The 16,476-nt window shown below is 31.4% G+C and overlaps 1 protein-coding gene across 1 annotated transcript; it reads right to left on the reverse strand.

Moving 5' to 3' along the window:
* Positions 1-9,372: 9,372 nt before the first annotated feature.
* Positions 9,373-15,170, reverse strand: LOC113510636 (mortality factor 4-like protein 1). Its single transcript, XM_026894104.3, has 6 exons — positions 15,027-15,170; positions 14,821-14,938; positions 14,515-14,627; positions 13,697-13,771; positions 11,919-12,009; positions 9,373-10,368 (listed from the first exon to the last, which is right to left on the reverse strand). The coding sequence occupies exons 1-6, from the start codon at positions 15,052-15,054 to the stop codon at positions 9,795-9,797; spliced, it is 999 nt and encodes a 332-aa protein (XP_026749905.2). The 5' UTR covers positions 15,055-15,170; the 3' UTR covers positions 9,373-9,794.
* Between the last annotated feature and the right edge of the window lie 1,306 nt (positions 15,171-16,476).

A 16,476-nucleotide genomic window follows, 5' to 3' on the forward strand; every position in this document is an offset into this window, starting at 1 on the left:
TCGAAACTAGTGGTATGCAATATTTATTATTTTTTCTTTTTTATAAGCGCCATCTATATCTAAGATTATAAAATTCGATATTATACATTTATAAATATGTAATTTGATTACGTCACTATTTTTAAACTGATTATCATAATTGTCTTCGCAATGTATAGGATTTGCTCTCGTGTAAGTCCTATATTAATTTTATAACTATTCAAATAGTTGTTTTACTTTGTGGAGCGGAAAAATGTTTGTTAAAAATCGAAGCAAAATTTACATTAAAATAGGTTATACCTATTTCTTTAATTATAAAAAAAAATAAAACAATGTTAGGCAATTTTTTTTTTTATTAAAGAACGAATAGAGACATATTATCGTTTATCGGTGTAGGTATAGATGTTCACGATTGAAGACAATTTTTACGGTTTTTTAAGGAGAATGACTATATAATAAATATCCACTGTCAATATCGAAATTAAACGTTTCACTTGTACAGAGATGAGTCAAGTGACACATTAACCCAGATTTTGCTCTTAAGGTCTCAGTCATACCTTGCCCAACATAAAATACCCGGTACAAATCCTTTTTTAAACGACTAAAAAGTAATTTATCTAACTCCGCAAGGAACAATGGTAGTCATTGTTCCTTGCGGAGTTTACATAGTTTTTGCGGAATTACCACAAACTGAATAGGAACAATATGATTTTTGCCCCCTGTGTTGTAAAAAAATAAAAAAAAAAATAGATTGAAAAAAGAAATGTCGAAATCAGATTAGAATTGGCGAAGATATTGCGTAATGTACACACACAAAGGCAGTTGAATTTCGAACCTCGTTCGAAATATTTAATAAAAAAAATATTTTGTGGGTACATATGTAAGTGTTTACGGAACTTTCTTGAGAAGTATGTAAATACTTGAAGTGGTAAAGAGCCGGCCATTATAACTCTAATAAAGGAAAACCAATTGAGAACAAAGATTCTCAAGTTATTAATTGAAATTTTTTTGTGTATAAAATTTATCTACATCTCTGTATAACGGTTTGAGGTGGTGTTGAACAGGATGTTTTAGAAAGAAACGGGGGACCTTTATCCAGTATCATGGTTTAATGACAGAATAAAATATACATATTGTTCTAAGTTACTCATATAGCTTTTTAGTAAGTTTAAATCATTGGATGAATAGATGTTTGTTGCACAATCTCGCTTGGCTAAACGGATTTGAACGATATTTAGTAAACAGATAGACGAATTAAGAATTATTAATTACTAGGGTATTACATACACTTTTTCAACCGACTTTAAAAAAAAGAGGAAGTTCTCAATTCGGCTGCATATTTTTAAGTCTTATAACTCCGTCAATTTTAAACCGATTTGTAATTTTTTATCTGAAAGAATATATATACTTATGAACTGGTCCCACAGAAATTTTATTAAAATCGATTCAGTAGTTTTGTTTTTAAATCAAAATAACCGGTTTTGATGATTAAATTTGGTATAATTTTTGTAGCACAAAATTATTATATCCTAAATCATGCGAAAAAATCACATGTTACAGCTAGTCCTGTTATAAATTAACATTCTCTATGTTGAATATATTACTTTCGTGCATTTAAAGGACTAAACGAAATGTTAATGTTTCCATTACCATTTCTCTATTAATTCTACAACAAAACTGTTTTGGTGATGATTAATATTCATTATTTGAACAGCTGAACATTGCATGACCATGACTGGAACGTAACATGTTTAAGTATAAAAATACATGAGTAACGTGACTTGAACTCAATCAAATTGCGTACGTGATATTACTTTATAAAGTTTTACTTATTAACTAATGAATGGTAATAATTAACACATAATAAGAATACTAAATAATACATAAAGAATGCTTTTTTTTTAATTGTAGATATAAAAAAGTATTTAATTTATTGAATACCTTATTAATGAACTCATTTGTTTATTTACGTGTGTCATAAATGGCTCCAATAAAGTGTTTATCTATCTATCTATCTACGAGAAGTCTTAAAATACGAGGCGTATAGATATTTTTGAAGTGATGTTTATTATCCATTCCGAGCTATAGCTAAATATATGTGTAAAGTGTCAACATAATCGGTTCAGTGATTTTATACAACAAAAAATGTCTTTTTTAAAATATGTTTATATAAAAGAAAAGTATTATATTAATTATGATTCAAAATATGCTTATATTATATAAAAGAAAAATATTACAACAAAAAATATGATTTCTATGTCATTCAGTTAGGCAATAATTATGAAAACGAATAATCAATGTACACATTCATTTTCACATAAAAAAACATGTGTGCGAGTACAAAAATAAATAAAAATTAAAAATTTCAAATAATTATTGTTTTTTTTTTTCAAGCAATTTAAAAAAAGGAAGAGGTCAATTCAGCTGTAATTTGTTTGTTTGTTACTTCTAATCTATTGACGTATTTAAGATTATTTCCCAAGGGTTGACTGGCCTCTTAAAAAAGACGCATCTGTACCTCTCAGACATGCCTTCGAGAAGTTTTACTTGAACTTTTAAATACGCCTATGATAAGCATAAAAACTCCATCATTTCTATATCAACTTGGAAAATTCTTTTTTATCTGAAAGGATATCTTCAGATCAGAATATCTTTTAATTTACATTCAGATTGGTTCCATAGAAATTTTATCAAAATCGGATCAGTGGTTTAGTTTTTAAATAAAAATAACTGGTTTTGCCACGATTAAAATTGATGATTTTATTTGTGGAACAAAATCTAACTGCTTGCCTTAAAAACCAAATCCGTCAGTTTACCACCTGCTGTTTTTGTAACCATAACTAGTGTAGTATTATATTATCTGTATCATAACTCACCTTTTTCCAACTTATTTCAAAATAAAGATGGTTCTCAATTCGGTTGTGTTTGTGTTGTTTTTTTTTTTGTTTGTTTGTTTTGTTTTTTTTTTAATGTTTACTAAACCGATTTGGAAAATTCCTTTTTTATCTGGAACTTACAGATTGGTCCCATTAGTTCTTAGATCAGAATAACTAATTTTGTCACAATTGAAGTAATTTTTTTTATGGGACACAATCTTTAATTATTGCTAAACTCATCCTTTCTCCAATTATATTATTTATGTATAGAGATGGTTACTTTAAACATTATCCATACCACACTGTACGAATAAACTTCGTTAACCGCACGTGGCGGACTTACGAACTATTTCAGTACGACGCAACGGCATTCTCGCGTGTCCAAAATAACTTTCTTTTAATGTTTCATCACACTAACAATATACGTATATTCGTATATTGTTACATATATATAGATATTTTATAGTGTGCACTATTTATTAACAGAGTAATTATAAAGATTCTGTACATAATTATGACTAGACCTAACAAAAATAGACACTTTTTTTACACAAGATTCCCGCGATTCATAAGTCTCACCTGATGGAAAGTCATGATGTGGATTTAAATCAAGCTCGCGAACCCACGAATAGCCTATCCACGTTTGCCATCAATTGCTGTAAATTATTTGAAAAACATAGGCAAGAACTTCACTTCTTGGTATGTGCGGCAACTCTTTCCCTACGAGTATATAAATAGTATATGACGATGCAGACTCTCTCTATCTGGTCATCTACTCAATCTATATGAAGGAGATCCTATGGATTCCAAAAATAATTATCAAGATACGTAAAATATACAAAAAATAAATGCAAAAGAATTAAGTACCACTTATTGAGGACGCTTAAAAATCTAGAAAAGAGTCGAATTTAAAAGTATATTTATACTAATGATCTACAAAGCGGAAGAGTTTGTTTATTACAATGCGCTAGTCTCTGCCACTACTAGTCGAATTTAAAAATTTCTTTTAGCATTTGATAGCTCATTATTTAAATAAAATATTCAACATCACGATATGACTACTGTTATAAGAACAGGGGACCTCACAAAATACTAGATTATATATTTCCAATTTTGTATCATTTAGTATGGGACCTACCCAGTAGATAGGGAGGAAAGGGATTGTTAGTGATAAAGACAGAATCCCATTGCTAACAATATACCCAACCAGGTCGACCTCCTCGCGGTTCCCCCTGGAAACTATCATGGTTAATTCCTGATGAATTCATCATGATGGGCTAACTGGCCTGTTTTCATTCTCAACTATCACCCTTCACTGGTGCTCCGCCGGCGTATCCCGTTAGCGCAGGCTGGGGTTACCATACCATTTTCACCCATAAAAAAAACCCAGTAGATAAAGTACATCTATTAGCGATATTTATACCTAGTAGAAAAGTTTGACCATGCAAAAAATCTTATCACAAATTGCATTCTGAATCACCTGTATCCTTATAAAGAAAATCGTCATTAGATACTAGGTCTTATCTCGCCAATTATTGTTGGTATGTGCCTATATAGCCACTGTATCTATCTATTTATAACAGTAGAAAAACATATCTAGATCTCCCCTCTTGAACATTGTGCATAATGTTACCTAGTTATAATTGTGACATCTGTAATTCATTATTTTATCACCATAAATAACTTAAGAATATTACATTGTGAACACATTTGTTTAATTACAACTAGGTTAAACCCGTGTTTTTGTTATTCAGTAAACTGGCATATGCACTAGTATTTCTCTCCAATGTCTCTAGTATGTCCCCAAACTAGTCGATCATTCTCCATACATAATTCAATCCGGATATTCTGACATTAAAATGTTCGTGTATTTATTTTTTATTTTACTTGTAAGTATACGGCACATACATTACTAAAGCAAAAACAGTGGTTTTTAACTTTTTACTAGTTATTTAATAAGAACTATTTTGTTTAATTCTGCTATTTAGTTTTGTTTAGTATTAATTATTAGTATGTGTGTGACTGCCAACACATGAAGATTGACCACCACTACTACTACCAGAAGTTTAACAACCTTTCTTCAATCTCCAACTGACATTTCGTCCACGCACTTTTTTGCGACACATGTTTAAATTTTAAACAATTTCCAGCTAATTATTAGATCGACTCGAAATCTAATGTTAACCGTTTTTTTTCTGTTTGTGTAAAAGTTTGTTTATCGCTTTGCCTATTTGTCTATATGTGTGTTAGCGTTTCAGATAAAAAGTTGAACGGATTGTAACTAAATTTTATATAAGTACAATAAAATATAAGCCATATTTAGTTTACAAAATTACTTCCAAAAGAGTAAAAAAGTTGTTGTTTTTACCCACTTATCATCATCATCATTTCAGCTATTATCTCTCCACTGCTGGACATAGGCCTCCCCCATAGACTGTCATAAGGAACGTTCCTGAGCCACCTGCTTCCACTGACTCCCTGTCCCTCATTTAAGGTTGTCACTCCATTTAGTGGAGGGTCCTACACGTTTACCCGTACGAGGTCGCCACTCAAGAACCTCTCTTCCCCATTGATTTTTGGTTCTTCATCCTTCGGGTTATGTCGGTTACTTTGGTTCTTTTGCGGATATCCCCGTTTCGGATTCTATCACGCAAAGAAACTCTTATTAGAAATTTCTGCACAATAAATGACTTTAAAAATAAGTGCGAATAAATTAAGTTGCTGTAAATATAATTTTGATGGAATGTGAGATAAAGCGTTAAGTAAATGTGAACGAAGTCGCGACCACAGCTTGTAGTTATATAGTTCATACAGTTTATTACGTTGCTGCTAACCTGTTCACCTTTACTGATTGGAGTCCAGTGCGGCCAGCTGTCGGCACTCGACCAGACCTCGACAATAACGTGTGTTGTAATACAGTCCATCAGGCCAGCGCCGGCGCGCCGCCGACCTCGCCGCCAGCTTGCAAATAGCCAACCTTATAAGGCAGCAGTGGACCCTGAGTACGTTTCCATATGTACACCGCACTAGCCATTATTAACAGTATTCTTCCTTTATTTACTTACTTAGGAAACTTTTTAGTCATTACATAAGGTATTTTAATACACATGTTGAGATTTCAAATACAAGTTTATTTATAAGATGAAAATTAAATACTAAGCTCAGCTATACTCTAATTATAAACTGACGAGGTACAAATGAATGATGACAAGATTTTTTTATAACAGTCAGCAAACGAGCATGCGGCTCACCTGATGGTATCTGAACTACCGCCGCCCATGATCACCCGTAACACCAGAGGCATCGCAGGCGTGCTGCTAGCTTTTTAAAGGATAAGTAGATCAAATGGCTCGTTAATTCGGAAGACTTAATCTCGATGGTTTTCAGGGGAAACACGTAAAGATCGACCTGACGTAGTAGGTACCTATTCTTTTATTCGGATGAAGTCCCAGATGTTCATACAGTGAGAAGCAAAATTGGATTCAATGCCTACATTGAATCGTAGCCTACTGCGAGAGATAATTTCAGTACAATTCTTTTCTAATGAAAATCTTGCCCTTGAAATGTGGCCAATGGACGATGAAATCTTATAGTTATGAGTAAAACACCCATAGATAATTCTAATTAATAATTTAAAAGAAAACACGTAGATTTTCGATGGCATTAGTGAAAATACTCTGGATTTAGTGGAATATGGAGTGGAAGAAATCTCTTATTAGAGATAAGCTTGCCTTTGTACATTATGTTTCAAATTAATTTTTCTTAACAATGAGCTTGTGTACAATAAAGAATGGAATTTAATGGAAACACATGTAAAAGAATAAGCAGTAATGTGTAAAATTGTGAAGTAAATGTCCTCACGTAAAATAGAAAACAATCCTTATTCGCATCAATTACTTTTGTATGAATCGCCCAAGTTTTGGAGAATCTATTATTTTTAAATTACTTGTAAAAACGCATAATATTAAAATTACTGGCCTAATTGTTAATTTAACTGAACTAACAGTCGAATTGTGTAGTTTGTGGTTGGCGTGACGTAGTATGATAAAAACGTATAACGATTGAAACATTCCAGGTAATTTCATGAGTTATATAAAACAACAACATGTATAATTAACTTATAACTCTTTAATTATATTTAATAGAAATTATAATACGTAATTTTTATTTTTTAACAAAGTATAGAATACTTAAAATCTTCAAAATGCCAACTAAGTCTTTTTGGTCCAATTGCTTAAATGAATATTGTGAAAGGTCATTGTGAAATGCGAAATGTACTGCAAAGATACATAGTAGGCCGAAAAAACCGAGAAGTGATGGTGATAAAATTAAAGAAGTAATTTATTTTTAAGTATTTTTTTCAAGTGCCTAAAACCAACCCAGAGTTTATAAATCTTTAAAACTAAAAATACATCCGCTATAAACATAATTTTCTCATCCTGGATATAGTGCAGAAAAAGAAAAAAACATAACCTCAAAAAATTATAATTTATATAGTGTAAAAATAAAAAAGCGCATCCTTGATAGGAGAATATACGCAAGGAAAGAATCCTAATAATATTATAAATGCGAAAGTTTGTAACGATGCATGGATGAATTCTTGTTGCTACTGCACATAAAATACGTGATATACTCGTATTCACGCGGGTAAAACCATGGGATACAGCTAGTGTCAAATAAGATTGATGAAACAGATATTATATATTCATTATGTATTTTTTCTCCATAATTGTTTGAAAAGATTTATAATAAGTTTACATTGATTTTTTGTAATCTTTTCTTATAATTGTTTGTAGGTATTTATAATAAGTTTACTATTGTAATCTTATGGAGAAAACAATAAAGAATATCTATCTATGTATACATATGTAAGAAAATAAGATGCAGGTACCGAAAGAGTCCAAGACTACCCTGTAAAACGTTGTTTAAAAAAATTCTAGATACAAAATATATAAAATTTCAATTTATTATCACAGCGAATTCTTTATTCTAAGGTCTATTATGAACTAAATTTCTAATTGATTTTAATCAAAATTGTTTAAATTTAGTTTATGATGATCCATAAAATAGTATCTACTTTCGAAAAACATTTAAACTGAAAATACAAATATTAGAAAATAACACCACAAATCATACCTACTGTGGAGTTATTTAAAATTAATGGCGTGACGCAATGATTGGTATTGTTAGTAATTACCTACTCCATTATTACGAGCAAGTTAATCATGAACTCGCCGTATTTGAGCAATGACCAATGTGACCATATTGCCCATGTAGGGGGAATGATGTTTTTTGTGGCGAATAGTGCGTGAGTCAGCGCACCGCGATCTACACAGCTCAGTAGTTAAACAAATGACATTTATGGATGACGATTACTTGTATGATGCTATAATGTTACAGAGTGGAATTGACACGATTAGCATCCTTTTAAAGGAGTATTCTATTATTTATACTTAAGGGGGAAAGGGAGGGAGAGCGGGATTCCAGGATTGTCTGGTGCCCTAATGCGAGCAGAGCTTTCAGCTGAGCACAAAATACATGTCTAAATGTACATATGCAATGGAAAATACCTTAAATGCCAAAAGAAATATTCCTACGTGAAAAAAAGTAAAAAAAAAACCTTATTGACACGGCGAGTTAATAGTTACGCTCATGTTGGGGAAAAAGGGATTGTTAGTAATGGGGATTAGCAATCTTTTTACTAGCAATATACCCTATCAGGTCGACCTCCTCGCGGTTCCCTCTGGAAACCATCGTGATTGATTCATTGGTGAATTTGTCATGATGGGCTAAACTGACCTGTTTCATATTCACTTATCATCTCTGGTGCCTCGCCAGTGTATACTGATAACGCAGGCGGGTTTACCATTCCATTAAAAAAAATTCACTCATGTTTCATGGTCAAATTAATGTAATAATAGACCGACAGATTACTATGGTGGCAAATAAGAATACGGCTCGTCTAATGGTAAACAGAATTACTGTAGACGACTTCGTACGATATGAAAGTAGATATCTAATCAAAATCTTAAATGTATGACAATCTAACAATAAAATCTTAAATTGTTGTGGTGTTTATCCACTGAAGAAAAAGATTTTTAGTTCTTAAATTCGCACGGTACCAGGAGTAACAGTCCTACAGCAAACCCGTTACGGGTTTGCTGTAGGACTGTTTACAATAACGTGTTATTGTAATATATTTCACTTTCTCTTAGAAAAATGCTATTATATACAGTTATAGAATATTTAAATGACAAAACAATGTATGTAATAAAAGAAGATAATTTGACATAAAGAATATTGTAATTTGGAAAATGTTTGGATTTTATAATTGTAATGTAGAAACTAAATACAATTTAACATTTGCATACCTCTGCGGGGTGCTGCATGTTATGTACCTGTATATGTAACTTCTTATTGTACCATGTAGCAAGCGAATAAATATGATTCAAATATTATTTTCAACAATAAAACGTTATTGTTGTTATAACTATAATAAGAAAATAAAATTCAAATATAAAGACGCAGTCAGTTTATTCAGCAAATAATCATATATAATAAAACTTAACCTACTGTATAACCTATTATAACTAGTGTTCTTTTTACATGGCATATTTAGTAAACAATCTTGACAGATCTTTTTATAGTAACAGTTCATAGAATGAGCAAATCTCTATAATAAAAGGATAAATAATACATGGATAAAGTATAATAAAACATACCTATGTTTTTATCTAAGGTAGGCCCATCTGGTGTACCAAGTTCCTTTTAAATCCGTTTAAATATGATTCAATGACAGAAAAACTGTACAAATTTTCACATTTATTAAGTCAGTAGGATTATTATTTATTTTTTGTTAAAAAAATTTTAATAAATAGACACGTCCCTATCATTTTACTAAATACGCCAAGTAAAAAAAGCCATCAATACATTCTTGACCTACTGCACTTTTCTATGGTATTCAGGAGTTGCATTTCCGTAATCTTGCAGATTGAATAATGTAGATCTGTTAGTTACCATATATTTAAGGAAATCTTGTATGTGCGACAACACATGTTGCAATGATCGCTCATCGAGCGCCGTATATGCTAACATTGGGCCCATTTTGGCGAACAATCTTAATAGATGTATTGAACCATAGATTTGCGACATGGGCTTCTCTGGGTAGTCTTGCAAAATCTCGCTATATTGGGGCCTCTCGAACTTATATAGAAGCTGTGACCCTAATGTTGCATTGAAATACTCTTTTATACCTTCTGTGATGTCGACGAGGACCGATTCTTTCGCTTGATTGTGTGATTTACTTGACTTTTTAAATGCTAAATAATTGTCTACAATTTGTTCGACTGTCAATTTGGCCGGTAGGATGGCGAGTTTTTGCTGCCTGGTTATCACATCCCAATCATCCACCAACCATACCTTTAGTTCTTCGGGGATTTTAATTTTCACTTCAACCTTCGCTAGATATTGTTCCTCGGACTCGATTGACAAATCGAGTCGACCACGTTTTTTCCTGTAAAAAAAATATAATATATTACAATTAACTCATGAGAATTATTAATTATGGAATTATATAAGACACATACATACTCATATACATCACGCTTATGTTTCATTGGAGTGGACAGAAAAGATGAAATGCCAAATGCTCCAATTCAAACATACCTCTTTCGCATCCTTCACCTTCATCTATCTATTCATACAAGCTTACAAGTAACTATTTTGTTTTGTCTGTTTTTTTTGTGGATATTAATGGAGTGGTATCGCCGCCTGTGCTAACGGTATACGCTGGCGGGGTTCTTTCGATCGGATGAACGATGCTTGACTGTATGTATTAAGATAATCAATCAAAGTATAAGATGTACTTGATCTTCGGAACTTCACTATACTTATTATAAGAATCATGATATGTTTACAAGAAAATTTCTAAAGATGCACCCAACTCTAAATGAAACCCCACATCTGCTTAGAACTATTCCTTGAAGTAGTGTATAAAGTCCATGGGTTCAGTTGACAGTTGATATTTATTATGTTTATATTTATTTATTGCAATTTTAATTATTACAACGATGTCATTACAGGTTCTTGCCTAATGCTACAACGTTTAACATTTATAAGACTTGTATCCACGTCTATTTATATAATTTATTTATACTTTATTGCACATAAGGATTACATTGTTATAAATTATATATCATCATAATCTTTACCTTATATAACCTTGTCCATTCCCATTTATTTAAGAACAGCGCAGTGTATTTTTCTTTCAAAAATCCCTACCAACAATCATACCTGGGTTTACTACTCTTTTATGCACATCATCTTTCACACAGCCCATCCAAACCAAAAACGTGGCTACACAACTTCTCTGTTACTGGTGAACTTATTTACTTTCTCATACATAGTCATTTCTTATTCCATTACTATATATATATATATATATATATATATATATATATATATATATATATATATATATATATATATATATATATATATATATATATATATGTGTGTGTAGGTATGTAGAGTGGGTAGACTCAGATTTGAAGCTTGGCTAATAATATCGATTGGGGGAAGGGATTATTACTAATACCAATCCCAAAAAAGTCATCGATTCCACCGTCGTTTGTGACTGACCTGCTTTTTCATTATTCACCTATCATGCGCCACTGGTTAAATCCTGACCTAACGATATACGGGGTTACCAGTTCATTAATCATCTATAAAAAAAAGATAATGGCCCAACAAGATAAACATAATGGTAAGTGGTAACTGTCACCTATAAAGATGAACAGCACCACAGACAAAACACATACTGTGACGCTCATATTATAACCTTGTGCTGCCATACCTAAGAACTACAGCAAATGAATAAATAGATGAAAACTCTTTATGGTTCCCTTCAAAGAATGATACAGATTATAAAGATTAACAATATGTATGCAAACAAAATAAATACTTAATTACATAAAAGCAAAATAAAAAGGCAAGAATGGGCCTTATCGTTAAATAGCGATCTCTTCCAGCCAACCTTAACATTAGATAATGAAATCAACTTACTTAGGTTGATCAGATCCTGAATCAGCAGGTGTGTCCTTACTTTGAGTCTTCGATGCTTTAGCAGCAGTGGACGAACTCTCAGAGTCTTTACCTGAATACATAGATAATATTATTTCCTCATATCCAACTTAAAAAACAAAGAAATCAGTAATCCAACAGTGAACCTGTACTCATAAGTTTAAGAAGTTACAAGATATCATTATTTTCTTGCCTTTATATCTCAATTATATGGGGTCGGTGTAACATATTGTATTAACATTACACAAGGGTATATGTTTTAAAATAATTATCAACTATTATAAAATATCATACAATATCACTATTACAACATAGTATAAAACAAAGTCGCTTCTAGTCCTCCCCTATGTTCAACTGACAACTTGACCGGTAGGATGGCGAGTTTTTGCTGCCTGGTTATCACATCCCAATCATCCACCAACCACACCTTTAGTTCTTCAGGGATTTTAATTTTCAACCTTCGCTAAATATCTTTCCCTATGTATGCAGTTTTTTTTTAATAGATAGAATGATTCAAAAGGAAAGTTTATACATTTAATACATGCATAATATAGTAGAGAAACAATCATAATTTTAAAGATGTTTAATGTGATGTCGTAAACAAAAAAATTTTTAGCATTTCACCCATGCAAAGCCAGGTGGATCCCTAGTTTTCACATAAAATAATCACTTCTATTTACCTCCCTATTAATAACACAAAAGTGGGTGAGCTTTTATTCACATAAATACAAGAAATATTAAAATATATAATTAAAAAAAAATAAAGCCAAAATTTTATACCCATAGATGGTGAACAACCATCATCAATCCGCAACAGTGAACTGATGTTGTTTATTAAGTACTGAAGCTGAATATTGAATTATGTACACACAAAATATTTTGCCCCCATAACAAATTACTCATACATTTAATAAACAATTGAAATGTAGCAGAACACATAAAATTGTGGTGCCTTAATATTTAATGCCTTGACCATTTACATTTCAACTGAGATTAAGAGAAAAATTAACTGAAGCATTACAGCATTTTGCCGCTATTTTTACACTATGTTCTTATAAACTGTTGTTTATTTTTGTGATTGTATTTATGATGTTAGGGTTAAAGTTTAATGAGGAAAGATGTTTCCAGTACAGTACAATAAAATTAATAGAGAGTTGACACTATAAATATGATCAAAAAGTTAATTCACCAGGGTTCAAGACAAGCTGATTAGTCTTTATGGTAACTTTGTCACATACAAAACCAGTGTTCTTTCTGTGTCTGTTACAATCTTTGAATCAATATTGTGGTGAATAGAGGTGGTTATTTATTTATAAATAAATGTATTTATTTGCTCATCATGTATATCACTTTTAACACTTGTTTTTTTGTAAGAGAGTAAGTAATTAAATGTACAATATTATTTATTATAGTCACGTTTTATGATTATTTAGCTATTAGGCAAAAATAATAAATGAAAGCTAGACAAGGGTAAGGTATAATTCTTAATGCAAAAATTAATCATATGATTAATTTTAGAGATTATAATATCTCTATTATATATGATAATAAAATAAAATATAATAATGCAAGTTACCAATTCTGTATACATTCTGGTAAAGGTTTTAAGATTCATAACACTAAGGAAACCTAATGTAATGTAACTTGGAATTTAATTACCACATTCAGTCAAACCTTTACCCCAAACATATTTCTAACTACAACTATATTAATTACACATTTGCTGCAATAAAATATTATGTTTAAATATAAATATTTACCAGCTGGTGTGGAAGCTCTCTCCTCACGTGCAGGTGTTGAGCTAGCAGCCTCTGACTTTCGGCCTTTAGCTGTTGCTGAAAATAGTTTAAAAACATAATTTTATACTAAATTTAAACATCAACATTATTATATCATAGCTTTTTTCTGCAGCTTTTCTCATGTGAAATATACTATACAGTGTTTTATCTGTTGAGATATAATATACCAAGTTTCATTCAAATCCATTAAATATTTAAGCATGCTCAGTTGGTTAACATACCTGAAATATCTTTACAAATTTTCAGATGTAAAATAATATTATAAAGAGGAATTTTTTTTTGTTTGTAATAGATAACTCAAAAGATAATTAACCAATTTTAAAAATTCTTTCATCTATAGAAAGCTACATTATCAGTAACATTAAAAAAAATCTGTCTACCTGTGCAAAACAAGGGAATGTTAATACTTTATAATATTAGTATGATTTAGTTAATTTAAAACAATAGTTTGCTCTAGTATTTCCACAATTACAAGTGGCCCATTGTGTGGAATGGAATAGAATTCTCTTTCAGTATCTATGTTTCCAGACCAGTAAAATTAGAGTGAATAGGCATTATTTGAGTTTGCATGTAACATCTTAAAACCATCACAAGATCAGGTAAGATTGTAGTCAAACCTACTCAAATATATAAAAAAATTATAAATGAATGTGAGATTCTTGTTTTCTTATGTTCATATCTTTAGGGATTTTTGTTTAGCTTATATGAGCATCCCATTACTTCAAATATATTACCAAATTATTGATAAATATAACTTGATAACTGTTTTTGAAACTTACTTTTCTTGGTTTTAACAGGTTGTGCAGAATGTGCTCTTTGCACCTTCTTCTGTCGTTGTACATTAGCCTCATTGTATTTAAGCACACGACTCTCTGGCACCCACTCATCCCAACTGAAATATAAAAAAATCTTTATAACAACTAAGATTTCACTGTCTATAAGTTATCTGCTTTTTTATTATAAAAAATAAACTCTGTAGTGAACCAACAAATATTAATAAGACCTGCTGATATACCTATTTAAAAAGATGTAGATAAATTATAGCAAAGCTACAATGCATTTTAAGGTTATTACTGTATACATACTTTTTGTTCCATCCCGCGTAATGTATTAGGTAACGAACATGGTCATCCTTAGTTACAGAGCTTTTGAGGCATTTTGCTTCATAAATCAATGGTCCATGGAAGCATAAAACTTTTTCACCTAGAAACAGACAGTTATTCAAACTATATTACAATGCATTGTATATATGTTATTCTTCTGAATAATTTTATTCTAATAAACAATTTACCTTCAGCAAACTTTAATTTAGGTGGCATAATTTTATTAAAAACTAATAAATACTTAATACAAAACAAGTGATTGACAACAACAAATGGCGGAGAAACAACCAGAGCGACGGCAGCGGACTCACTGTCAACAATTATGCGTCAATTTCAATTTTTCAAGCTGTCAATGTCATTCGCAAATCTGATTCGCCCGAAATGTTTGGATTTGCAAAATGGAAAAAAATAAAATATATACCACAAATTAACTGAAAACAACGACTATATAGGCTTAGTTTTTTGCCTTCCCTGTTGTTAAAGAAAACAGAACCAAAAAGTGTCTTAAAATGCTTTAAGTCATAACATAGACCGTTTATGGACTTGTTAACGCTACCTTACTTACTCGGTAACCGAAACTTTATAAAAAAAAAATTCATACCAACATTATGCAGAGTTTAAGAAAAAGAAATATCTGTTATACCGTTTGGAAGATATGAAGAGATTATTATTAAAGATTGAAATTCTGCTGCTTCGTAAAAATAAGAAGCATATTATTAATAAATAATGAAATCTTGTTGTTTGTAGGTGATTGCAAAAGTTTATTTTCTAGTTGCGTCAATATTAGAAAATGCCAACTTTTAAATAACGGCTACTTATTTGTGATGAAAGGAGAGGGCTTATTAGTAATGGGAACGTTAATTCTCATTGCAAGCAATATACCCTGTGAAGTCAGTCTCTACTTCTAGTTGAATCCGTCACAACAGGTTAACTGACCTACTTAATTGTCAAGGGGGAAAGGGATTGTTAGTAATGGAGACTGAGAATCCCATTGCTAGCAATATACCCAACCAGGTCGACCTCCTCGCGGTTCCCCCTGGAAACTATCATGGTTAATTCCTGATGAATTCATCATGATGGGCTAACTGGCCTGTTTTCATTCTCATCTATCACCCTTCACTGGTGTTCCGCCAGCGTATCCCGTTAGCGCAGGCGAGGTTACCATACAATTTTCACCCATCATAAAAAAAAAGTAGGACAGTTTAGGCAACTCTAAAGCAGAAGGCGAGTACCAATATTTTTTAATGAAACATGAATTTGAGGAAGAGACCCATGGTGACGAATTTCATAAGAATAAATCACGATGGTTTCCAGGGGGAACCGCGTGGAGGTCGACCTGATAGGGTATATTGCTAGCAATGGGGTTGTTAAACCTCGTTACTAACAATACCTTCCCCCCAGAGCCATCAAGTTGTATGCCATTACAAATTACTTATTTTTTTTTTATTTTACTTATAAATTAAACCACATATTTTCAGGGTTAATGGGAGGAGGGATTGTTAGTAATATGGACTAAAACTAAAGTTCCAGTGCAAGCTGTTCGACTATGAAATAGTCTACCAACCTGTGTACTAACTATACAGAACCTAACAAGTTTTAAAATAAAAATACATAAGGACTTCTATTTGAGCAAGTTGT

This window comes from Galleria mellonella, unplaced genomic scaffold, assembly GCF_026898425.1.
Source record: "Galleria mellonella isolate WM207_F2 unplaced genomic scaffold, CSIRO_AGI_GalMel_v1 utg905, whole genome shotgun sequence".
NCBI classification, from domain to species: domain Eukaryota; kingdom Metazoa; phylum Arthropoda; class Insecta; order Lepidoptera; family Pyralidae; genus Galleria; species Galleria mellonella.